Source organism: Protopterus annectens, chromosome 6.part0 (assembly GCF_019279795.1).
Source record: "Protopterus annectens isolate FY-2018-M chromosome 6.part0, PAN1.0, whole genome shotgun sequence".
In the NCBI taxonomy this organism is placed as follows: domain Eukaryota; kingdom Metazoa; phylum Chordata; order Ceratodontiformes; family Protopteridae; genus Protopterus; species Protopterus annectens.
Genome location: NC_056737.1, coordinates 11,551,192 through 11,571,698, shown reverse-complemented (window position 1 = coordinate 11,571,698; position 20,507 = coordinate 11,551,192). Strand labels below are relative to the sequence as shown.

Genomic DNA, 20,507 nt, shown 5'->3' with positions numbered 1-20,507 from the left:
GTTTATGTTTTTACTTCCTATATGAATGTCCAGTATGCTTTTCTTGATGACTGGGTAAGCCTTGAGAGTCAAAAATAAGTACATCTTTAGGGGGAACTCAAACAGCAAGAAAGTTAAACCAAGCCCTGTCCTAACAAATAAAAAGGGGAGACTGGGAGAATCAAGCTCACTTCATTCTGACTATAGAATTAAGCAAGCTGATGGTTGTAGCATTCACATACCCCACACATGAAAACAGTTTTTTCACCAAATTCAACTGCCTTTCCCCCCAAGTTTAATATAATAAATATCTGTGATGGTTCCAATTATTCCCCAAATAAGATAAATATGAAATCACATCTTTATAACTACAGAAAAGAAACTGCAGTATGGATGAAAACAGTCCTGACACATTACTTTAGTAAGTACTTAAGTAATTAGCAGTAGTAGAAATTCAGTTATGACAAAAAAAACAACTTGAAAAATAATGTGCCAGATACTAAAACCATTTATATTTGGCCAAAGACACAATGCTGAAGTTACAGACATTTTAGTATAATAGTGATTCTAAATAACTACCTATGGCAAATTATAAAAGTGAAAAAAAGGAATTAACTCCAGTTTGCAGACTATGTGCCACTTCGTAAAGGACTGAGCCAGAGGCTGAAAAACTGAAGAGTAACTTGTTTCCATTCATCGCAGCAACCACCCTGCAACTGAATATCCATCAAAGGAGCTGTTTGTCAGTGTACCGCACCACCTTATGTACACAGTTGGGCAACCATGATCATGGTCACAAGCATGCATGCATGCTGTTGATGTGCCAAGTCATGAACAGTATGTTCTAATGTCATTTGTTGGTATTGCTATGAAGTGAATAACAGAAATGCAGTAAGATACCATCCTCTCCATGGCCAAGAGACATTTGGGTGGAAACTTTTAGCATCACTGTGCACAGTAGTCATGATATATGATATACTATGAAGAGCAGCAATCGTTTCAACACAGGACCCGGTGGTCTGCCACTGCTGGTGCTCAATGTCCCAACAGCATGCGTATAGGTAAAGAGAGAAGGCTCACCTTGTGCAGGTCCTGGGGTCTAGCTACAGCTGTCACTGCCTCAGCATCTGCACTCACTGCCTCCTACTGTTGTGTCCCATTCACTGACAGGTAATGGACTGCAGTGGCTGACGGCCCTAGAGTCCTTCCCAATGCAATTACTGCCCAGGGAATCCTGTTGCAGCCAGATATCCTCCAACCTACACGAGTTACAATGACAAAATATCAAGTAGTCATCAGTGAAATGTACAAAACTATGTCATGCAGAACGGTATCCTGTGTGCCCAGTTAATAATCTTGAGTGTTGGTTCTACCATCAAGGGATGCCACCACTGCTGACAGTACTTTTAAAATTACCTGTCCAGCTGCATGTGTGCAGAAATCCCTAAGATCAGAACTAAAGGCCATCATGGGCATTACCTGTACCCGATTCAAATGCTGAAATGGAAATATGACGTGTACATGTGAAAGACCTGCGCTGAATATGTAGCACAAGAACATGTCACTGTAAAAATACCTACTGGACTGTGTCTCTGATGTACAATCCCAGACAGCCCAGAAAAACATGTATTACACTGATGATAGTAGTGCACAGCAAAATGTACCCATGCACAGATTAGGTATTATGCACACCCGCACCTATATACCTAGCCTGGCATCATGAAAGGGTGCTGCAAATATATTCTATCTTCATAGGTGTACATAGTGTTATGGGATATGCACATGCAAAGGCACACATGATGAACAGCATGTTAACTTTGAAGTGCATGTGAGTAACATCTAATTGTATAACGGAAGAGGGGCACCAACATAAACACTGCCAACAGAATATCCACTGGTGGCTGCAGTCATGGCTACCCAAGGACACAAAAAAGTCCTCTGTGTCTGTCACTGGTTAAGGTGGACCACCACCACCCACTGCAAGCCCTGAAGCATCACTATTACTGGTCTTTCACCATGAATAGTCACATATGTCCCTGACACAGAGACAGCAGCTCTGTAGTATGCATCCATTACCACTAGTCAGGTTCTCCTGAAAATGCCTCCCTACAGTTGGTCTCTGTGACCATGCTGTCCCCTACTGAGTAAACTCAATTTGTTCTGCCACACATTCATGATACTACACATACTATTTGAAAATCCTTACAGACATCTGCTACAGGAATGATGGATGCATTCAGAGTGACACTAATGGCTGTATATCTCTCGCTTGGTTCTACACTTGTTTACAGCAAACATCACAGCTTTGTTATTCTGTTCTGCCTTGGTGGTGAGACTATACCAAATAGTTTGCCCATATGACTGTGCAGGGATATCCTGCAACCTCAGAAATTAAGTGCATCCCAATGCCCAGGTGGTTTATTTGTGCGATTGTAGAATGAAATGAGATGCTGTTATTGCCCTCCTTACCTGAGAGGTATGATGATAGCCTACTTAGACACTGGGAAGGGTCTACTTCATTGAACAGATGCTTGGGAGCATCCGGCCACTGACTCCATTACTGAACCAGAATCAGCAGTTTGGGGTACTGGTTCATCACTGTTTAACAACATTAGCAAAATATGACTGGGTAACATGCAGCAATGGACAGAGCAAGCTGCACTGATCCCAGACCCTGACATCAGTAAGTGTGTGCCTGTACATTCACACTGTACACTCTGATAATCTCTCTTTCTGCAGGTAAGATACACTTATACTGGGGGTGCTCTCCTTCCCTGACGACAGACTGTAAAACAGTTACAGGTTATTCTGGTGTGTGTTCTTATAAACTGTTGTGCACTTCATGAACTTAGGCTTGACTTTGCTGTAGGTGTAGAAGCTGGAGTGCGTAGGTATTAAATGTGTGTCATAACATAACATTTCTAGTTATGTACTGAACTGTTACTTCTGTGCACTTGGAATGCACACATCTCATAAAGTATGGCCTGTAGAACAGGGTTCAGTACAGGTTCACCCTCTAACAGACCCACTTCTCTATCTATTCATGCCTGAATGCATCATGTGTTGCAGGTTCCTATTGTATTAGAGAGCATGTGGGTGCATGTGTGCACAAGAATGCATTTCTGTTGCCAGATACAGCAGTTTTTTTTAATTTAATATAATGGCAAAATAGTGAAGCCATTCTACACTGCTCTGCAATGTTAATGACACAATGTGTTGTAATGCTTTGGCTGGTCTATACCGAATGCTGCCAGGTTATACACCAGCTGCATTCCTTTTCAGTGGACTGCAGACAACAGCCATCATGCTACGGATGTGTTGCATGCTAAAGGTGATGCAGTCTGTAGTAAGTTATGTGGTGGGTTAAGCTAAATGAGTTGTATCCTGTCTGTTGCAGATGGCTGAAGTTTTATATTCAATATTTGCTACATGTAGAAGTTTGCATTGTGCAACTGTGATTTTACTTTGCTAAATGGCTACATGTTCCTTTAGACTGTTCTAGCTAGTTAAGCTACAATATGTGCTATGAGTTGTCCCCACTGTATATCTATGGAATTTGTTACACAATCATTATTAGGTACAGTGTGCCACAACAGACCAAGAGGTCCAAAAGAAAAAAACATCAGGTAGTCAGTGGATAAGCTGCTTTCTCAATGAACAGTGACTGTAGGGAGTGTCTTCTTTGCAGATACATCTGGGTCTCATGCTGGTATGGCCAGTCTCTTCTGTGAGCTGCACAGTGTGGTGGTTGAGACCTTTAGTGGGACGGCAGCCCTGGACTCAAGGAAAAGAATGAACTGTTAACCATCATGCAGTTCTTGGAGGCACATGCCCCCCAACTCAGAAGAGTACGTTAAACAATATGGGCCAGGTGAATAAGCCATTAGTCCATGTGTACATCAGTGTCTGTGTTGTGAGAGCAGATGGCTATCCATCCCTTCATTCTGTCAAGGCACTGGTTATGTATGCTAATTGTGTCAATTTGTTGGGGGGGGGGCAAGTCCTGTGATGTTGCCTGGTGTCAGACAGCTGTGATATGTGCAGTACAGAGCAAGTTCACATGTACATGTGCTGTGTTATGGCTGCCCTACCAACAGCAGGTGAACAGAACTGTATTTATCTATATAACTTGGAATGCAGCTGACTTGCTCACTTGTGTAACGTACATGGTGTACGTTATCAGTATACAGCTATCCTGCATGCCTTGTGTGCATGTATAAACAGCCTTACACACACAATGTACCACATGCAATGCCACATGACAACTCAGTATCATCCAGCGTAACTGCATTTTCATGTCTGGAGAGGATTTGTACCATTTCAGATGCAATCCCTTTTGTTCATGTGCCACTGCAATGATGTGTACTGCACATTGTGATGTGATGTGAGTCTGTGTGTGAGAGTGTGTATGTGTGTGCATTTCTACATGTAACAATGTAATTGGGACACATGCCATGTGCAGCATGGTCACAGCTGAACACATTTTTAGGAATGCATTTACACTCTTAAGTTTACTGTATGAGTTAACATTCAATCCCCCACCACTCCTGTGACGTATCCATCCTAGTTTATTGACCCATCCTCCCCTTCCCAATACTGACCCCATGTTTGTAAGCTCACCTTCTTTGTTTGCCAGCCACATATCTGCCTTCCTCTGTGTATTGCATTTTCTCAGTATGTCTGCATTGTGCTTTCTTCCCTGGGTAATGTATGCACTACTCCTCAATTTTATTTTGATTCTCTGACTCATATCTGCTGTATATGAAAATGGGGTCTCACCATGCAAAAATTTAACAACCTTCCCTAGCCTGACAAATACCCTTGAGACATTCCTCTCCATACATTTCAACTGTCCAGATTTTTTCCTTATATTTTTGGTCTGTTACTCACAAAATGTGTGGTTTCTCTGTCAAACCACTGGAGGACTGAGGTCACTGAACAAAGATACACATTTTAGTTTCAGATGTTATATGCTTCAAAAATGCATGCTAATAAGAAACCTATTTCTCAGGCAAAATTCAAAGTTTATGAGAGCAATACAGAAAATCTGTTCCTATTTTTGGACCCTTAACCCCTACCCCCATTGTTTTTGGCTTTGTGCAGATGTGCTACAAGTTTGAGAAGTATGCTCCTCTCTCCCATACTGCTTGCATTTACCTCTATTTGTTAGCCTCCCCCCTTCACCTTAAGAGTCATGCTTTGTATAATTTTCCAACAATGTCCATTGATGTTTTAAAGGGATGTTACAAAACTGAAGCCTATCTGAAAAAGCTCAACCTCCTAGTTACAGAGGATATACATGCAAATCTTCATGACAGGCTGGTATTCAGTAGGTGACCTTGTCAAAGAGACTATATGAGAAGAAGAGCTTCGATAAGCTTAATCACATGCATTGAGCATCATACAAACACCAGGTCTGAGTCCTTCATCTTACCTCCCCAGTTTTCAATGCTGAACAGGTTGCTAAAGTTATGAGCCACAAAAGGAGAAATTCTCTTCAGGTCATGAGTTCGGACTCTGGTGGCAAGTAGAGACTGGTGAGCATCTCGGAATGTAGTGTCCATCAAAAGGAGACCCTTGTGTTGGCGTACCGCCTTGGCAAAGCCTTCTGGTCCTTCTTTCAGGAGAATGTCCCTGAATCCTGGGGGAGGTGGTCCTGTAAGGTGGAACAGACAGCAAAAGGCATAAAAAAGGAGCAAATATATTTCAAACTATAAGTATTTATGAAAATAACACTAATTCCAAAACAACTAACATAATGCATATTGCAAGTCCCATCAATGAAAAACATTTTCAACTCTTATTAAAAAAAAAAAACCTTCAGCTTTTAGGTATTAAGCCTATTTGTGAGAAAGATGGGTTGCAACAGTAACCACACAATGTCAAATCTTAAACCTCTTCTCAGTCAAAAAACAGTGCTACAAGGGCTCTTCCTCCCCCACAGTATTCATGACACTTCTTTCTAACTTAGCCTTTTTTGGGAGGCCTAAACCTCCATTCACTGATGCTATTGCCAGGCAGTCTCTCAAGTCCTTCACTCCACAAAGGGAAAGTTTATGATGATGTGGACAAGCCAGCAGAGAGACTTTGGAAAACAGCTATAGTCCTCACCTAAATGTCCTGAAAATCTCAGCGTAAGGAAAGTGTAGCTCTGCCTTCTGACGTACATGATCTTGCAACTCTGTTGCTGCAGTGAGTTCTAATACAACCTAACATCTGCATGGTATCTCAGTTAGCAGGCTGTCTTGCTTATAGCAAGCACCAAGCAATGTGCAGATGATCCTTTAGGAGAGAAACTCCTGCAGAACTGCTACTGCCAAAATCAGTGATCATATTCAAGGTACAAGATATGGAAAAAATCTAGGTGATAATTGTGCAGGTGTCCGGTACAGGAAGACATGTCATGTAAGCAGACACTCTTTCAATTACATGTGCATAACTTCAGAATCAAGGTTGTAAACCAGCTTTTAACAGTGGTTTATCTGTTGGTTTTAAAATTAGTTTTACTAGCATCTCTGGCAAAGGAAACAGCTGTTTGGTGAGGTAAACTTTAGCAAGTATGATCTGTAAATATGCAAGCTTTTCAGACATTTAATTTGTTCAACAAGGTTTTTCCCAAGCTAAAAGCAGATACAGCAAAATACAAGCTATCTGGTTTACAGAAAATTCAGAAACTATAATCCGCGGTGGTACAGCAGTAGCGTTGCTGCCTCACAGCAACAGGTTCTCCTGTTCGATTCACGGCTGGGGTGCCTTCTGTGTGGAGTCTGCATGTCCTCCCCGTGGTTGAGTGGCCTCCGAAAGACATGCGTAAATGGGCATGCCTTCGCAGAAGGATGGGCATCGGGCTGGCAACTCGGCACCAAAAAGATTTACTGCCAATCATTAGCGGACCAGAGTTCCGCTGTGGCGACCCCTAACCGGGAAAAGCCGAAAAGACAAACAAACAAACCTACACAGAAATCGGGTGCTAGGTCTGAGGTGCACTTTGACCATACAGAAATTAATGGATGGTTATTCATAGCAAAAAGATTGGACAGCTGATATCCAGAAAGCTGATGTAAGAGCCAGTAGGAAGGTTTTCCATGAAAGCACTCATATAAGCAACTATAGATTTAAAAGGTACTATAATTAAGCCTCAATATAAAAGGTACTATGATTAAGCCTTGATATAAAACTATCTTATGCTTTTAATAGTGCTTGGACTTACAGTAATCCTTGGAAATGGAGAAACCAGTTCCAGCTGACACTACCCTGTTCTTTCACTTGTCACCATATCATGCTAGAAGAAGGTGGTCTTTAACAGCCAAGGTCAGCAGATTCGCTTTACATAATAAGTGGACATAATGCAGAACAAAACCTATTCTTCCTACAAAAAGGATAGTTGTTCACTAACAGTCCATAAAGCTTTTAGTGTGTTTTGTGTAGTTTGTGTGATGCCATGGGTGGGAGGTTGGCATAATGGTTAAGGTGCTTACCTTAGAAACACAAGGTGCAGGGTTTGATTCTGACATGGGGTAATTGGCTAGGCTTAAAATGGCCCATAAGAGCAGTTAGCCTAGTACTAACCTATGAACTTATGAACCTATGAAGCCAACAATACTGATCACAAATCTAGCACTTAGAACCTACAAATAGATGTGCTGAAAGCCATCTTGTTACGCTGAAGTGAAGTGTCTCCACCCCTGCTTGTGAAAGCTAATGTCACAGGCAGAACATTTTGATTTTCTGGGTTCTCCTGTTCTGAAGTAAGATGTGCCAAATTTTGCAGAAGGGAAATGGGATTATTAGCATTGTTTCTGGATTACAGCTGCACTGCTTGGCCAATACTGAGATGGAGTCAAGACAAACTTTACCTAATGCAGTTCATTCACCAAAAGAATGAATCATTCTAAACTCTTATCCTGGCAGTACAACATCTGCTTCCAGGGTGCAGCAATACGTCAGTCACCCAGCCACAAAATAGGGATTACCACACATATCAGAACATTTCTAATGGGTTCAGTTAAGTGCTGTGAAAAAAGAGGAATAAATGTCAAATGACATTTTTAGGCCAAGATATATTTTCTTAACTTTTCCAAACAATAAAGTAAAGAAAAGACACTGCATCTGAAACAGCTTAATATGATATGAAACAACAGAAACAACTACAGTTTAAGTCTTTGGAAATAAAGGGAAAAAAGTTTATACTAGTCAGAAATGTAGTGTGCCCTTTAAGAGCTCGTCTTTCAAAAATAAATCTCACATCATGGGAATCTCATAAACTGGCATAAGAAGAATGTAACTGTGTGAGAAAATATAGAGGTGGAAGATACTTGCCAAAGCATTAGGAATGGGAAGAATGCCAGCAAGAAAAGGGCTAATAGCGATGTCTGGCTGTGTTATGTCATGGGGTGAAAGTGGGAGACCAGAGATAAGAGGACGGGGGCTTTTATAGATGAGACTGCTGCAACATGAGAGAGAGAGAGAGAGGAACAGAATATGGAGGGGACACTGTTCTGGTGAATGAAGAAATGATGATAACCACTGAAGGGGGGGTTCTATTACTAGGGTAGAATTAGGTAAAGATAACAGGCTCTGTTACAGAGGAATTAAGTGCAGATAATGGATTCTATTAATAGAGAACTAGTAGCAGGAAGAAAGTCCGGTTCATGTGGAAATAGTCTGGGATAAACAATGGAAAGCTTGGGGCAAGTGGACAGCAGAGTGATGTAAAGGGGGGGTGGGGGGCAAGGAAGAGACTCACAGTATGTTACATGTTAGGTACTAAAGGTCAGTCTGGCAGGGTCTGTAATGGAGATAAGGAAGATCAAAGTTACAGTGTGTTTTTGTAAAGAGGTCAGTAGTCCAGTGGCTTACTCAAAACTACTGCCCCTGAGTTGAGGAAATGGAAAACTGAGCAGTGTACGTCTTAACTCACGTAATTAGAAAAAAAAAGAAAATATTATGTTTAACACTCTTAATGTTTACAGATAAATAAAAGTAGAAGAGAACATAGGCAGACACGGCCAAGAACATTCACAGGCAGGCAATGTATTGGAGGGTACTGAGAACAAAGGCAGAATTGGAAAGGGCTACGAACAATGGAAAAATAAATCAGCTCATAGGAAAAAGATTTTATTGGGTGAGATACAGACAATTATGGAGTTGGGAAAGACAGACTCAAGGGAAACAGACAGAAGAAACTGGGATTACATGGTATCTAGGAATGACAGCAAGTTACAGAAGTGGTAGGCAGTGCACATAAAGTGAAAGAGAAGTTTGATAATGGAGATGGGGAATGATAAGTGTAATTCAAACAGCAGGCAATCAGGAAGAATGAGGTCACATGAGTTAGATGGCAGATTGATACTAGGTTCATAGGTAGGTACTAGGCTATTGGCCCTAGGGCCTATACAAGCCCAGCCAAAAAGGTACCTGGCTTTTGCCACCCAAAAAAATAATTTTCCTATGCCACTGTCGAGCAGAGCTCGAGAAGTGATCCCCGGGGTGAATTTCCTATTTCCCATCCAATCATCAAGATTTTTCTTGAAGAGTGCTAATGAGTAGCTTTGTTTGATATAGAAAGGTAGTTTATTCCAGAGTATGGGAAGTCTCTGGGACAGGAATCTATCCCTCCGGCATGTTCTGTTTATTGTGGTGACAGGGTTTAGGTCCCTAGAGCATGTAGCACGGAGGGATTGGGATTTCTTTAAGTGGAGCATGTCCAACAGCTCTGGGTTTGACATAGCTTTGTATGTTAGGCAGAGGTCACCACTGAGTAGGCAATATGCGATGGAGTAAAGCTGGTGTTTTTTGAGACGGTCTGCGTAGTGCATCTGTTTGAGGCCGGTAATCCTCTTTGTGAGGTACTTCTGTGGCCTTTACAGTTGTTGTAGATGTCTTGTGAGGTATATACCAAAAGGGGCATTGTACTCTATAATGGGTCTAATGAGTGATGAGTAGAGGGGAACAATGACCTCTTTTTTTCTGGATGAGAAACCTTTTGTGATGAGGTGTGCCACGTAGAAGGATTTCCTGACTACTGTGGCGATGTGATTATCAAAGGAGAGACTACTGTCCACCTGTGTCCCAAGGTCTCTTATCACACTTTTGGTGTTAAGTATACTACCGCCTATGTTGTAGTTCATGTGTACAGAGTTTTTTTACCAAAGGGGGTGACAATGCACTTTTTGGCACTGAGCTTGAGGCCATAGCTTTGACACCAGGCATCTGTCTCAATGAGGCACTTTTGTAGGATGTCCACATTGTTAGGAGTTTTGATTATGGCTCCTAGTTTGCAGTCATTTGTGAACTTCATTAGCCAAAGACCTTCTGTGTTAGCCTCTACTTCAGAGAAGTAGATACAAAACAGGAGAGGACCCAGGACTGAACACTGTGGTACTCCACTTGTCATTGGTCTGAAGTCGGATTTGGAGTCTGGTACTTTTACAGTGTGGGTTCTGTCAGTGAGCCAGTTGGCAGCCCATCTTGTGACATAGGGATTTATGCCTAGTTTAATGAGTTTATCTATAAATCCAGAGTGAAGGATGGTGTCGAAAGCCTTGGCAAGATCTAGATAGGCTGTGTGAACCACCTTACCCTCGTCTACGGTTTTGGTGACTGCTTCAAAGAAGTCTATTAGGTTTAGGAGACATGATCTGCCTTTTATAAACCCGAACTGGGTAGGGTTCAGAGTTTGGAGATTACCAATGTCTTTGTTTATAAGTTCCATAATGATACGTTCCATAGCCTTGCAGACCAGGCTTGTCAGGCTGATGGGGCAGTAGTTCCCGGGGTCCGTGGTGGCTCCCCCCTTGTGGAGTGGGATAACCGTGGCTGTGCATCATTCAGCGGGCACAAAGCCTGAGGTGAGGCTATGATTGAACATGGTACTTAGGTGGGGTGCCAGTTCGTTCTGTAGTTCATGTAGAACACAGTCTAGGATGTTGTCTGGTCCCATGGATGCTGTGTTCTTGGCTTTGGAGAGTGTGGTTTTTACCTGTGCAGCCGTGATTACAGGAACTTTGCATTCTTCTGGTATACAGATGGGCTCTTTAGGGGAAGAGGGGGGGTAAATTTAGCACTGAACCTATCTGCCAGGATATTGGCAATATCAGTTGGGTCTGTATATTTAGTGCCATTGTGGTGTAACTCCGAGCAGATCTAAGTGTTGCCATTGAGATTCTTGACATAGCTATAGAATGCTTTTTGGTTGTGTTTAGAATCAGTGGCAATTTTGTTTTCGTAACTAGCTTTGGAAGACTTTATCAGGGATCACAGCTTCTTACTGAGGCTGACCAGGGAGCTCCTCCACTCATGGGATTTTACTCTCTATTGCAACAGTTTCTTCCTTCTGTTGTACAGTTTGTTTATGGCAGCGGACCACCAGATTGGCTTCCTTTTTTGGGAGGATAGCTTCTTCATTATGTTTGGGATAGCACGATCCATGCACTCGTGTAAGTGCTTATAAAGTGCAATTGTATAAGATTCAGTAGTCATAACTGTATTGACCATCTTCATGGGTGTCATGAAGTTCACTACTTCTATCTTAAGAAGCATGAAGTTGGCTTTGGAGAAATTTTTTACCATGGTTTCCTTAATGGGGGGTGGGGTGGGGGCAGGATGTGGATATCTAGAGTAATTAGCTTATGGTCGGACCAGACCAATGAGGCGTTGACTTCAGGTGTGGAACACAGGTCACTCATGTTGGTAATGACTAGATCTAGGATATTGTTGCCCCTGGTGGGGGTGTGGATAAGTTGATCCAGGGCACTGGAGTTTATGAATTCCAGAAAGTGTTGAGTGAAGGTGTTGGTACATGAGTAGTTTTCCGAGTTAATGGTGGGGTAGTTGAAATCACCCATTATTAGGGTGTTTGGTTGAACCCTAATATTTTCCAGTACATCAAGAAAAGTGGAGTGGGAATCCTGGGGCATGGTGGGGGATCTGTAGCAAGCTACAATTTGGATTGCAGTTTTGCCCAGAGTTAGTTGCACTTGGATAACCTCAGCTGCATTATGCTGGGCAACAAGCCTGGAGGTGTGGATATCCTTAATGAATATGGACACACCTCCACCTTTGGTGTTCCGGTCCAGGTTACATGGCCGAAATGTGTGGTATGAGTTATAGCCTGGTAGTGCAGGGGTGCTCTCTGGAGCCTTGAACATGGTCTCAGTCACTGCACAGATATCAATGTTCTCCATTTTAAGGCATGCCTCGAGTGAATGCATTTTGAGATTTAGACTTTTAACATTGAGTAGCATCACCCTTAGTTTTTGCTTGCCTGTTCCTGTTACGGTGGTGAATTTGTCATTTGGACCTTGCCTAAAAAAGGCACTATAGGGGCGGCAATAGCCTTAGTCAGTATCTGGAATCCCAGGGGTGACAGGTGCAGGCCATCTCTGGCAAAGCATCGTGGTCTGTCGACCATGCCATCCCAGGCAGACAGGTACTGGATCCCTTTAGAATGACACCAGAAGCTTAGCCAATTGTTGAAGTCAATCATTTTGTCCTTGTACTGCAGTATCATTCTGGGTGATGGCAGAATGCTACTCAAAGCTAGGGTCATACCTGCCTGGGCTACAAGATCGGAGAGCTCTTCCATGTCTCTCTTCATGTAGTCCAGGGAGGTACGTCTCAGGTCGTTCACACCAACATGGACAATGACAGAGTCATAGTTGTACTTGTTGTGGAGTGACCTGAGTGCGTGGGTTATGTGGCAGATCCTGGCACCCGACAGGCAGCTGACAGTATCCTTCTCCTTGTTTAGCCTGGTGAGTGGGACATCAGTGTTTCTGACTATAGAGTCACCTATGACTAGTGTGTTGGGTACGTTGTTTTGCCTTATTGGCTGTGGTTGAGTGACACACTGAGTCTGCGGGCTATGTGTCATTTGGGTTGTGTTGGGAGGTGGAGGTTGCTTGCATTTCTGCTTTGGAGGTCTCTGTTGCTTGAGCAGATTATTACTGACAGCCTCCGCAAATGTTTTTGCATTTCTATGAGTGGATTTTGGTGGTGTACATTTAGTGAGACTATGTGATGAGTGTGGTGTGGTGCAAATGTTTACCTTCTCCTCTTGACTGTCAAGTTCAGTCTTGGTTGGAGAGAGAGCTTTACCTCCAGTTTGGCTAGATAAGTGCATCTCGCACAGATTGTAGTGTTGGGGTGGTAAGAGGAGAGGGTTGTCTGTGTACATGAGGCAATTTCTACACTGCCCCAAGATGCCCAGATTCATCAGATAGACATGAGAGAACACTGGGAGCTGCCCCTTGGGCATGCCTGAATAAAAAACTATTTTCCTCTAGAAAAATGAGGAAAGTGAGTACAAGAGCTGTTTTTCTCTAAGCAAGTGAGGAAAGTAAGTACCAAAACTGTTTTCCTCTAGGTAATGAGGAAGGTTGAGTGCTGCAGTAATTAGTAGGTTATTTAGTGCTTACAACAAGTACTGAACAAGTGCTGATCATGAATAAGCAAATTCAAGTGCTAAAACTAAGAATCTGTATCTGGACTAAACTAGTTACAGGAAAGGGGGGAAACAAGTGCAAATGCGGGTTTTTAAATTAGAAAGTTGAGAGACGGAAAAACTGCCCAAACGGCCAATAACTACAACTTCTGGGCCAGAACCACTCCTTGTGTGGTAGATAGCTTACCTAGTGCTTACCACTCCTACTGATAGCTAGAAGGCTTCCCTTCAACAGAGAAAGCTTGGGGGGCTCAGAAGCTTACATGCAGTCCTAAATCTGAATCTGGACTACACTAGTTACAGGAAAAGTAGGAAACAGGCTTAGATTTTTTTTTATACAGAAAAGTAGCTAAAACAGCAGTAAAAACAATTCAAATGCAGTGCAAGCTAGCACACTTGAGTATGTAGCAGTGTGAGACCACAGCTTAAAAATGTAATTAAATTAAAAATGACTAAAAACAAGTGCAGAATGAGTCAATTAGGTAGAATGAGGTAAAGAGATGGGACTGGGGGGAGCGTCTCAGACCAAATCTATAGCGGGCAACTGCAAAAGCCTCCAAATTTAAACAACAAGACAGGAATAGGGAGGGTGGGTAGGGGAAAAACAACATCTTCAGCAGAGATCTGAAAAACTATACAGTGAAGCAAAAATAACAGTGCACAACTCTGAAGTCAACCAGCAATGATATAAAATTAGTCAAGCAACAATTAACAGTACACAACTCTGAAGTGCCAGAAAAATATACTTAACTCTGTATATCTCCAGATAGTTTGAAGAGCACTCTGTCAGGACACAGGAAGGCTCCAGCAATGATATGCTAGATGCAGGAATCCCGAATGCTGATGCATGGAAGAATATGCTAATTAAAAACTGACTGAGATAACAAAAATGGAAATGAGTGGTTAAGGGCAATAGCCACTTCTGAAAACTGACAGCTTTGTACCACTGTGATAAGTATGACAGCAGAAGGCAACAGCAAAAGTATTACAGAGGGAGAGTTGTATGTCCAGGAAGTGCGAATTAAAATAGAAATAATAAACAAACCCGATTTGTGCAGAATAGATTATGTGGGTGTTACGGAAGATTGCCCTTCTGTTCAGTGACATACAATTCCAAACTAGTGGAAGTCATCAATGGTACAAGCCAACAGGAGGGTGAGAAACAACAGTTAACGAAGATGCATTTGGGAATAAGAACAAGCAAGAACTGTTTTAAAGAAGGAATGTGTTTTTGCTAGACTGGTAGTAGTTCTACATAGCAGACAACTCAGCACTTAAACTTGCCTGGAACCACATTCTTCACAAATCCACATCTTTGGTATAGCAACAATATATTAGAGGGAGATTTGTTCTTTCTAGAGTTATCAATTTTCTCTTAACCCCAGTGACCTCAAAATTGAGAATATTTAGGAGGGAATGCAGCATCCAAACTCAGTATCTTTTGCTCTGTGACAAAGTTCTTTAGTGACAGATTCAGATTTGTGTTTCAGCAGCTGATGCATCTGTTGACAGGGTTCAGACTTCAGCAAGTTCCCTGATAAAGAATTAATTAAAAGGATCCTCTCACACTTCAGTAGGGAAAAAAAGTTATTTTTCTTTTGAAAACTTAGCAAACCACTTGCTACAGATACCAAACATAAAGCACTAAAGTGCTTCAGCCCTGCCTGCAAATGCAGTGTCGACATTCAGTCTTGAATGACGGTACTGTACTACTGACTAATCATTTGCCGATCATACCCCCCCAACACCTTGGGCAAAGGGTGGTGGTTCCTTCACTACAATCTACCCCTAGCAGGTTAACAGTGATCATGCCACTGTTTGTTTCTCTGTTAAGATAAGCCATTAACATAAGGAAAACACAAATATTACTGTGGATTACTAAGAGAAAGAATATGAAAAACTGTGAAGTTAATATACAAAAAGTATGGAGATTGCAGTGGCTGCCGAGGTAAATGAACTTCTGATGACAATTAAGTTGTTTACAAGAGCATGGACGATGGACTTAGCAGGAAGACTACACGAGCAGAAACAAAAGCCTTTTGTGCTTAAGGGATGGGATCAAGTGTATCAAAGAATGAAACAATCCGCAGGGAATGGACATGCAAAGCAAGAAAGCAAAGTGTGCGAACATAAAAACCTAAACTAACACAGGGAATTAGTACAGGTAACCATGCTGCTTCTTTTATGTAGCAGAAACGAATGAAGCCAGAGTAAAAGTTACTAAACTGAGGATCAGACGAGGATTGCCTAAGATTTCTTAACATCAGCTTTTTACCGTGTAAAAGGGAAAATACATACATACATTTGAAGAAAATCTCATTAATGACAAAAGATTGAATGCAGTCAATTTCAACAGGAAAAGATTTTTTTTGGGGGGGGGGGCTGGTGGCAGCTATGACCATTGACTGCCCAGCACCCCCACCAAATGCTCCAACCCAGGTACCATCCCCACTGGAAGGAGGGGATTGGCTTAATCTGGTAATGTCAACAGGTGAGAAAGGAAGGGGAGACATCCTGAGATGGAGCAAGAGTGCCTACAACATCATCCAACTGCACACAACAGACTTTTCACCGCAATATGCTCCTGTGTATTGCCTTTACCTCTGTAAAATTAATGGGGCAATGAGGGGTGTCTGGTAAGGAACTGACTGCTCTGGGCACTAGGGCAGCCACACCTCCTTGGCCTTCTCACCCATCCTAGCCTGACAATTATTACCACCATGGCCTCTACGAGGGCTTGATGAGTGGTCTGCTTTGCCATCATCGCCTCTCCCACAAAAAGGCACGTCCATCCTCCACTGTTGTGCGATCAAACAGCTGAGCTGCTAATCAAATTCGGGTCACCTGGGCCATTGTCACAGCTTTTTCTCTCTTAACCACTGTTGCAAACTACAAGGACATTTGAGGAGAATTGGGATCTGTGTCAGAATAAAGCACAAATGTGCAAGACTTATCCCTAAGGATTTTAAAAAGCTTAGAAAAGTTTTTTGTACTTCCTGTGTTCACTACGTCACAGAGGAAATAAGCTATGCACAAGAACTTGAGGAGGGTAATGAAAGTGCCTCAGTTTAAATGGAACATGCACTGCTACAAATTCCAAAGCCAGCCTGAGCTTCGTGGTTAGTAAAGCTATGGAAAAGACAGAAAGGCTGGTTTGTTTTCTGGAAAATAATCTCCATGATGACAGGAGTGGCCCTAGGTTAACTGGTGCCCTAGGCAAAAGGGTTCCACAGCGCCCCCCCAACACATTACCTGGTTCCCCCATCCTGGTCTACCTACACCAAATAAATACTGGAAAAGTGCCCCTGCTAGACTGGTGCCCTAGGCGGCCGCCTAGTTGGCCTATGCCTAAGGCCGGCCATGCATGATGAGTATCAGAACAGTTTTTCAGCCAAGCCATATCAGTGGTGACTTCTGGGCACTGATCATTGGATGAACAGATGAAAATCCTGACAGATCCCCACAGAGCTTCAAAAGTTTATTATTATTATGATTAATATTAGTATTAGTAGTAGGAGTAGTAGTAGTATTTTTCATCAGTCTGCTTTCTAGTAACATTCTAGGTCCTGTACAGGACTGTAGTGATACTCTGGCATTTCTCATCAAGCAATGGGTGAAAGGCATTGAAGCTTATTCCAGACAGGGCACAAATCTACCACAGAACACACAAGTACATTCACACACACACACACACACACACACACACACACAATAAGATCACCAATCAAACCACTGTGTGAAAACTGAGGGGGACTGAAGCATCGGGAGAAAACTTATAGACACAGGCAGGGCACAAGCAGGATATAAGGCACTTCAGCCAAGAATCAAACTGCTAAATGTTGGATAAATACTTATCTTCACAAATTTCAACTTCAAAGCAAATGCTCAGTAACTTTGACAGAAGCAAACTTTTGGTCACAGATCCCTAAACTACAGCCAGTGAAGATACAGCACATCCTCTGGCCTCCAAATATACCAAACCACAGATGGGCTACAATGTTCTAGAGGTCAATCCTGCTGAAACGCCTATTTACAAATGCAGAAATGAATCTTCAAACATTAACTAAGACAACACTCGAAATTTGCACAGTATTATGCTTAACACACAATTTAACAGAAAGACAGTATTTCGATCTGAAGGCAGTTCTTACAGTTTGTACAGCCAGGGAGCTGTCCAAAGCATGGCGCAGGTGGGAATTCTCTTAAAATAAAATATAGGATTACTGTGGTGGGTGAAAGATCAGGATAACAAAACCTACTGTAACAGTACTGACTTCTGGAGTTCTGTGAGGGCAAATATGGCAGGGAAATTTCCAACTTCCCAAAGAAATGAATTCTGAAGTTATTGAATGAAGAAGACAAGAAACATACAGAGAAAGAATGAACTCACCAAACCCGGCTCTCACAAGCCCATCCATCCGTGTCATCTTTAGAAGTTTTTGTAATACCACTTCAAAGGAAGTATTTTAAAATTAGTTTGCAGAAATATTCTCCTTAAATACAAAGGCATATCAGTCTGTTTTGATAATGGTTATTATTGAGGAGTATTGCAGAAGAGAAAAGAATGAAACATTTCTTAAGCTATCCTATTTTTAAGTAAGGTGCTCATTTTCAGAGCTAGTATCACCATTGAAACTAATTCTTTGGAAGATGCATACACTAATTGTCAGTAGATGAACATTCACTGACACACAGAAACTGAAGACTGTCAGCAATCCTTGAGTGGAGTTAAAATGGAATAATAAATCTTTTCCAAGGAGTAATGGAAAAGGACTGAACAATGACAAAAGATGGGAGTTTGTAGCTTATTTTTCTTCAGCTTGTATAACTTCACTTACTGTGGCTAGTCTGATGTTGCTATGATGTAGATCCATTCTGAGCCCCTGAGCCCTTTAAAAGTAAGTATCTTCAGTCTAAATGAAGTATTAACCTTGCAAGACCAATATGAAATAACTGACTTCATACAAAAGTCCAGGCATGTTATTAACTGGTAGACAGATAACCATTTCATCGTTTTGAAGCTGGTCTTATGAAAGAAGTGAGCAGTTTTGTGATATGAAAGCATTTAACAGTCTTGTTTGAATCCTTACAAAAACACTAGCTACAGTGAAGTGTCTTTTTGGTTTAGCAAGACTGCATTTTATTATTTATATGCTGCATGCATTTTTCTAATACCAACATCTCTCTCTAAATCATAGTTAGTTGACTGCACATTTTATCAGCCCATTGAGAGGAACACGAACATAGTGAATGCATAAAGCATATTTCCACAATAAGCTGATTAGGTTACTCTTCCTTCTAGGGGTATATATCCTGCTACCATAATATTAATGTTAACTAACAGTTTGCCAGTTAAAGTTCTGAATAGCCTGAAAGATGAGTCTTTCCTCCAGCATGCAGATCCGCTTTTTCTTTGGCTGCTGAATATATCTGGGAAACATTCTGGGTTTGATTTTCAATACTGAGACAGACAATGAATGAAATGAATAGGGGGCTTCTGGGGTTGAAGGGACGGTCCTTTTTCTCCTGCCCTTTCATCTACTTGTCTCCTGCATATTGTTTCATGCTTGTCTTTCTTAGCATTGGAAGAGGAGTGATAGCCAGGATGTACATGGAGTCATTCAACAAAGCTAGGCAGTCCAAAGCAAGTGGATATTAGTGGGTCATGTGTTAAGAGGGGCAAAAGCCCAATTACACAGCAAATACTTTTTACAATTCAAAAACATGCACACTAATTGGACACAAAAATTAGGTGTCCAGTGAAATAGAGGCTTACCCATTAGGAAAGTCCCAATGAAAACATGAAATCCTTGCAACTGTAGTCCCCTAAAAGGAGCTGCAGTCACCATCTTCTCATCAGCATTAACCAAATGTCAAGTACTGCCCTCCAAACATACAATAGCTCACCTTCCCACACACCACTACACTGCTCCTCAAAGAAGGATAACATGTAATTAAAAAAATATGCCACATCCAAGCAAACAGCTGCATGCAAGTGTGAGCACTTTTGGGTTCCTTTAGAAAGTGGCAGAAATTACATGTACTGTGAAAGCGCTACATCTCTTATACATATTTTATATATACATATCTTACTCATGCAGACTACACCAGTCAGACATCCACTAGATGGAGGTAGGATTCAAGACTGTTTATACAATGACATTTAAAAAATAAATAAATAAAAATAAACATTTTCTTCGACATATAATCTTAGGTAACTACTAGGCTAGCTGCCTTGCAGGTCATTTTAAGTTTAGCCAGTTCACTTCACAAGTGAGAATCAACCTCCGGACATTGTGCTTCTGAGGCAAACACTTTAACCATTATACCATTCCTAATAATGCCCTTGTGTAACAGCAATAATGCATACCCAGTTATGGGTAATGTGGGATCTGCCCACAGCTAGCTTCATTTGATTTCCCAGGCTTTGCTTTCATGAACAGTCCACACCATTTATGGGTAACTGCTGCATTGCCCATGCCAGAATGCAATTTACTGCTAAAGTATGAAGACAGACTTATTACCCTTGCAGGTACTTTTCCAATTTTCATATAAAATGTGACCTGCATGCTTACAAATAATAGAATACAGGGTCTGCCTTGTTCTGCTATGTAGAAGTGATAAAAAGAGCGAACTCCAGGTGTTAGTGTGTTAAATGAACAATTAGGTCTGCCTACCTGACTTACTTTTGATCATTTATACCACATAACTGTGAACAACTTAAGAAAGCAGTTTCACACTGTACTGTTTTTGCACCATGGTTTTGTTACAACTTTTAATGTTTGGTCTTCACTTAAACATATATACTTGAGTATAATGCAGCTATGCTTTTGAATGTTTCAGGTTTCCATGGATTCAAAACCAGAAATTATTAGAGAGAGAGTAGCCAGCAAGCTATATAAAGTTTCCTGTGTGTTGTTTCATGTATTTCTTGTTCTACAAGAACATATGCAGAACTATTCATCTCCTTCCTCCCACGTTTTGTAATTTCAGTAAGGACAAAATCTTGGAGGGGGTGAGATGTTTATCCTGTGTGGAAGTTACATTGTATGTTCTGTTCTAAATATCATACAAGATCTAGGTA

The 20,507-nt window shown here is 41.6% G+C and overlaps 1 protein-coding gene across 4 annotated transcripts in view; it reads right to left on the bottom strand.

The window, feature by feature from the left end:
- The window catches only part of PC (pyruvate carboxylase), a 2,844,646-nt gene that overhangs the window by 431,452 nt on the left and 2,392,687 nt on the right, over window positions 1–20,507 (bottom strand). For all 4 annotated transcript variants that reach the window (XM_044073797.1, XM_044073795.1, XM_044073794.1 and 1 more), the window contains exon 13: window positions 5,414–5,635. In XM_044073797.1, the coding sequence (XP_043929732.1) occupies window positions 5,414–5,635 (222 nt within the window). The remainder of the gene's footprint in view (window positions 1–5,413; window positions 5,636–20,507) is intronic.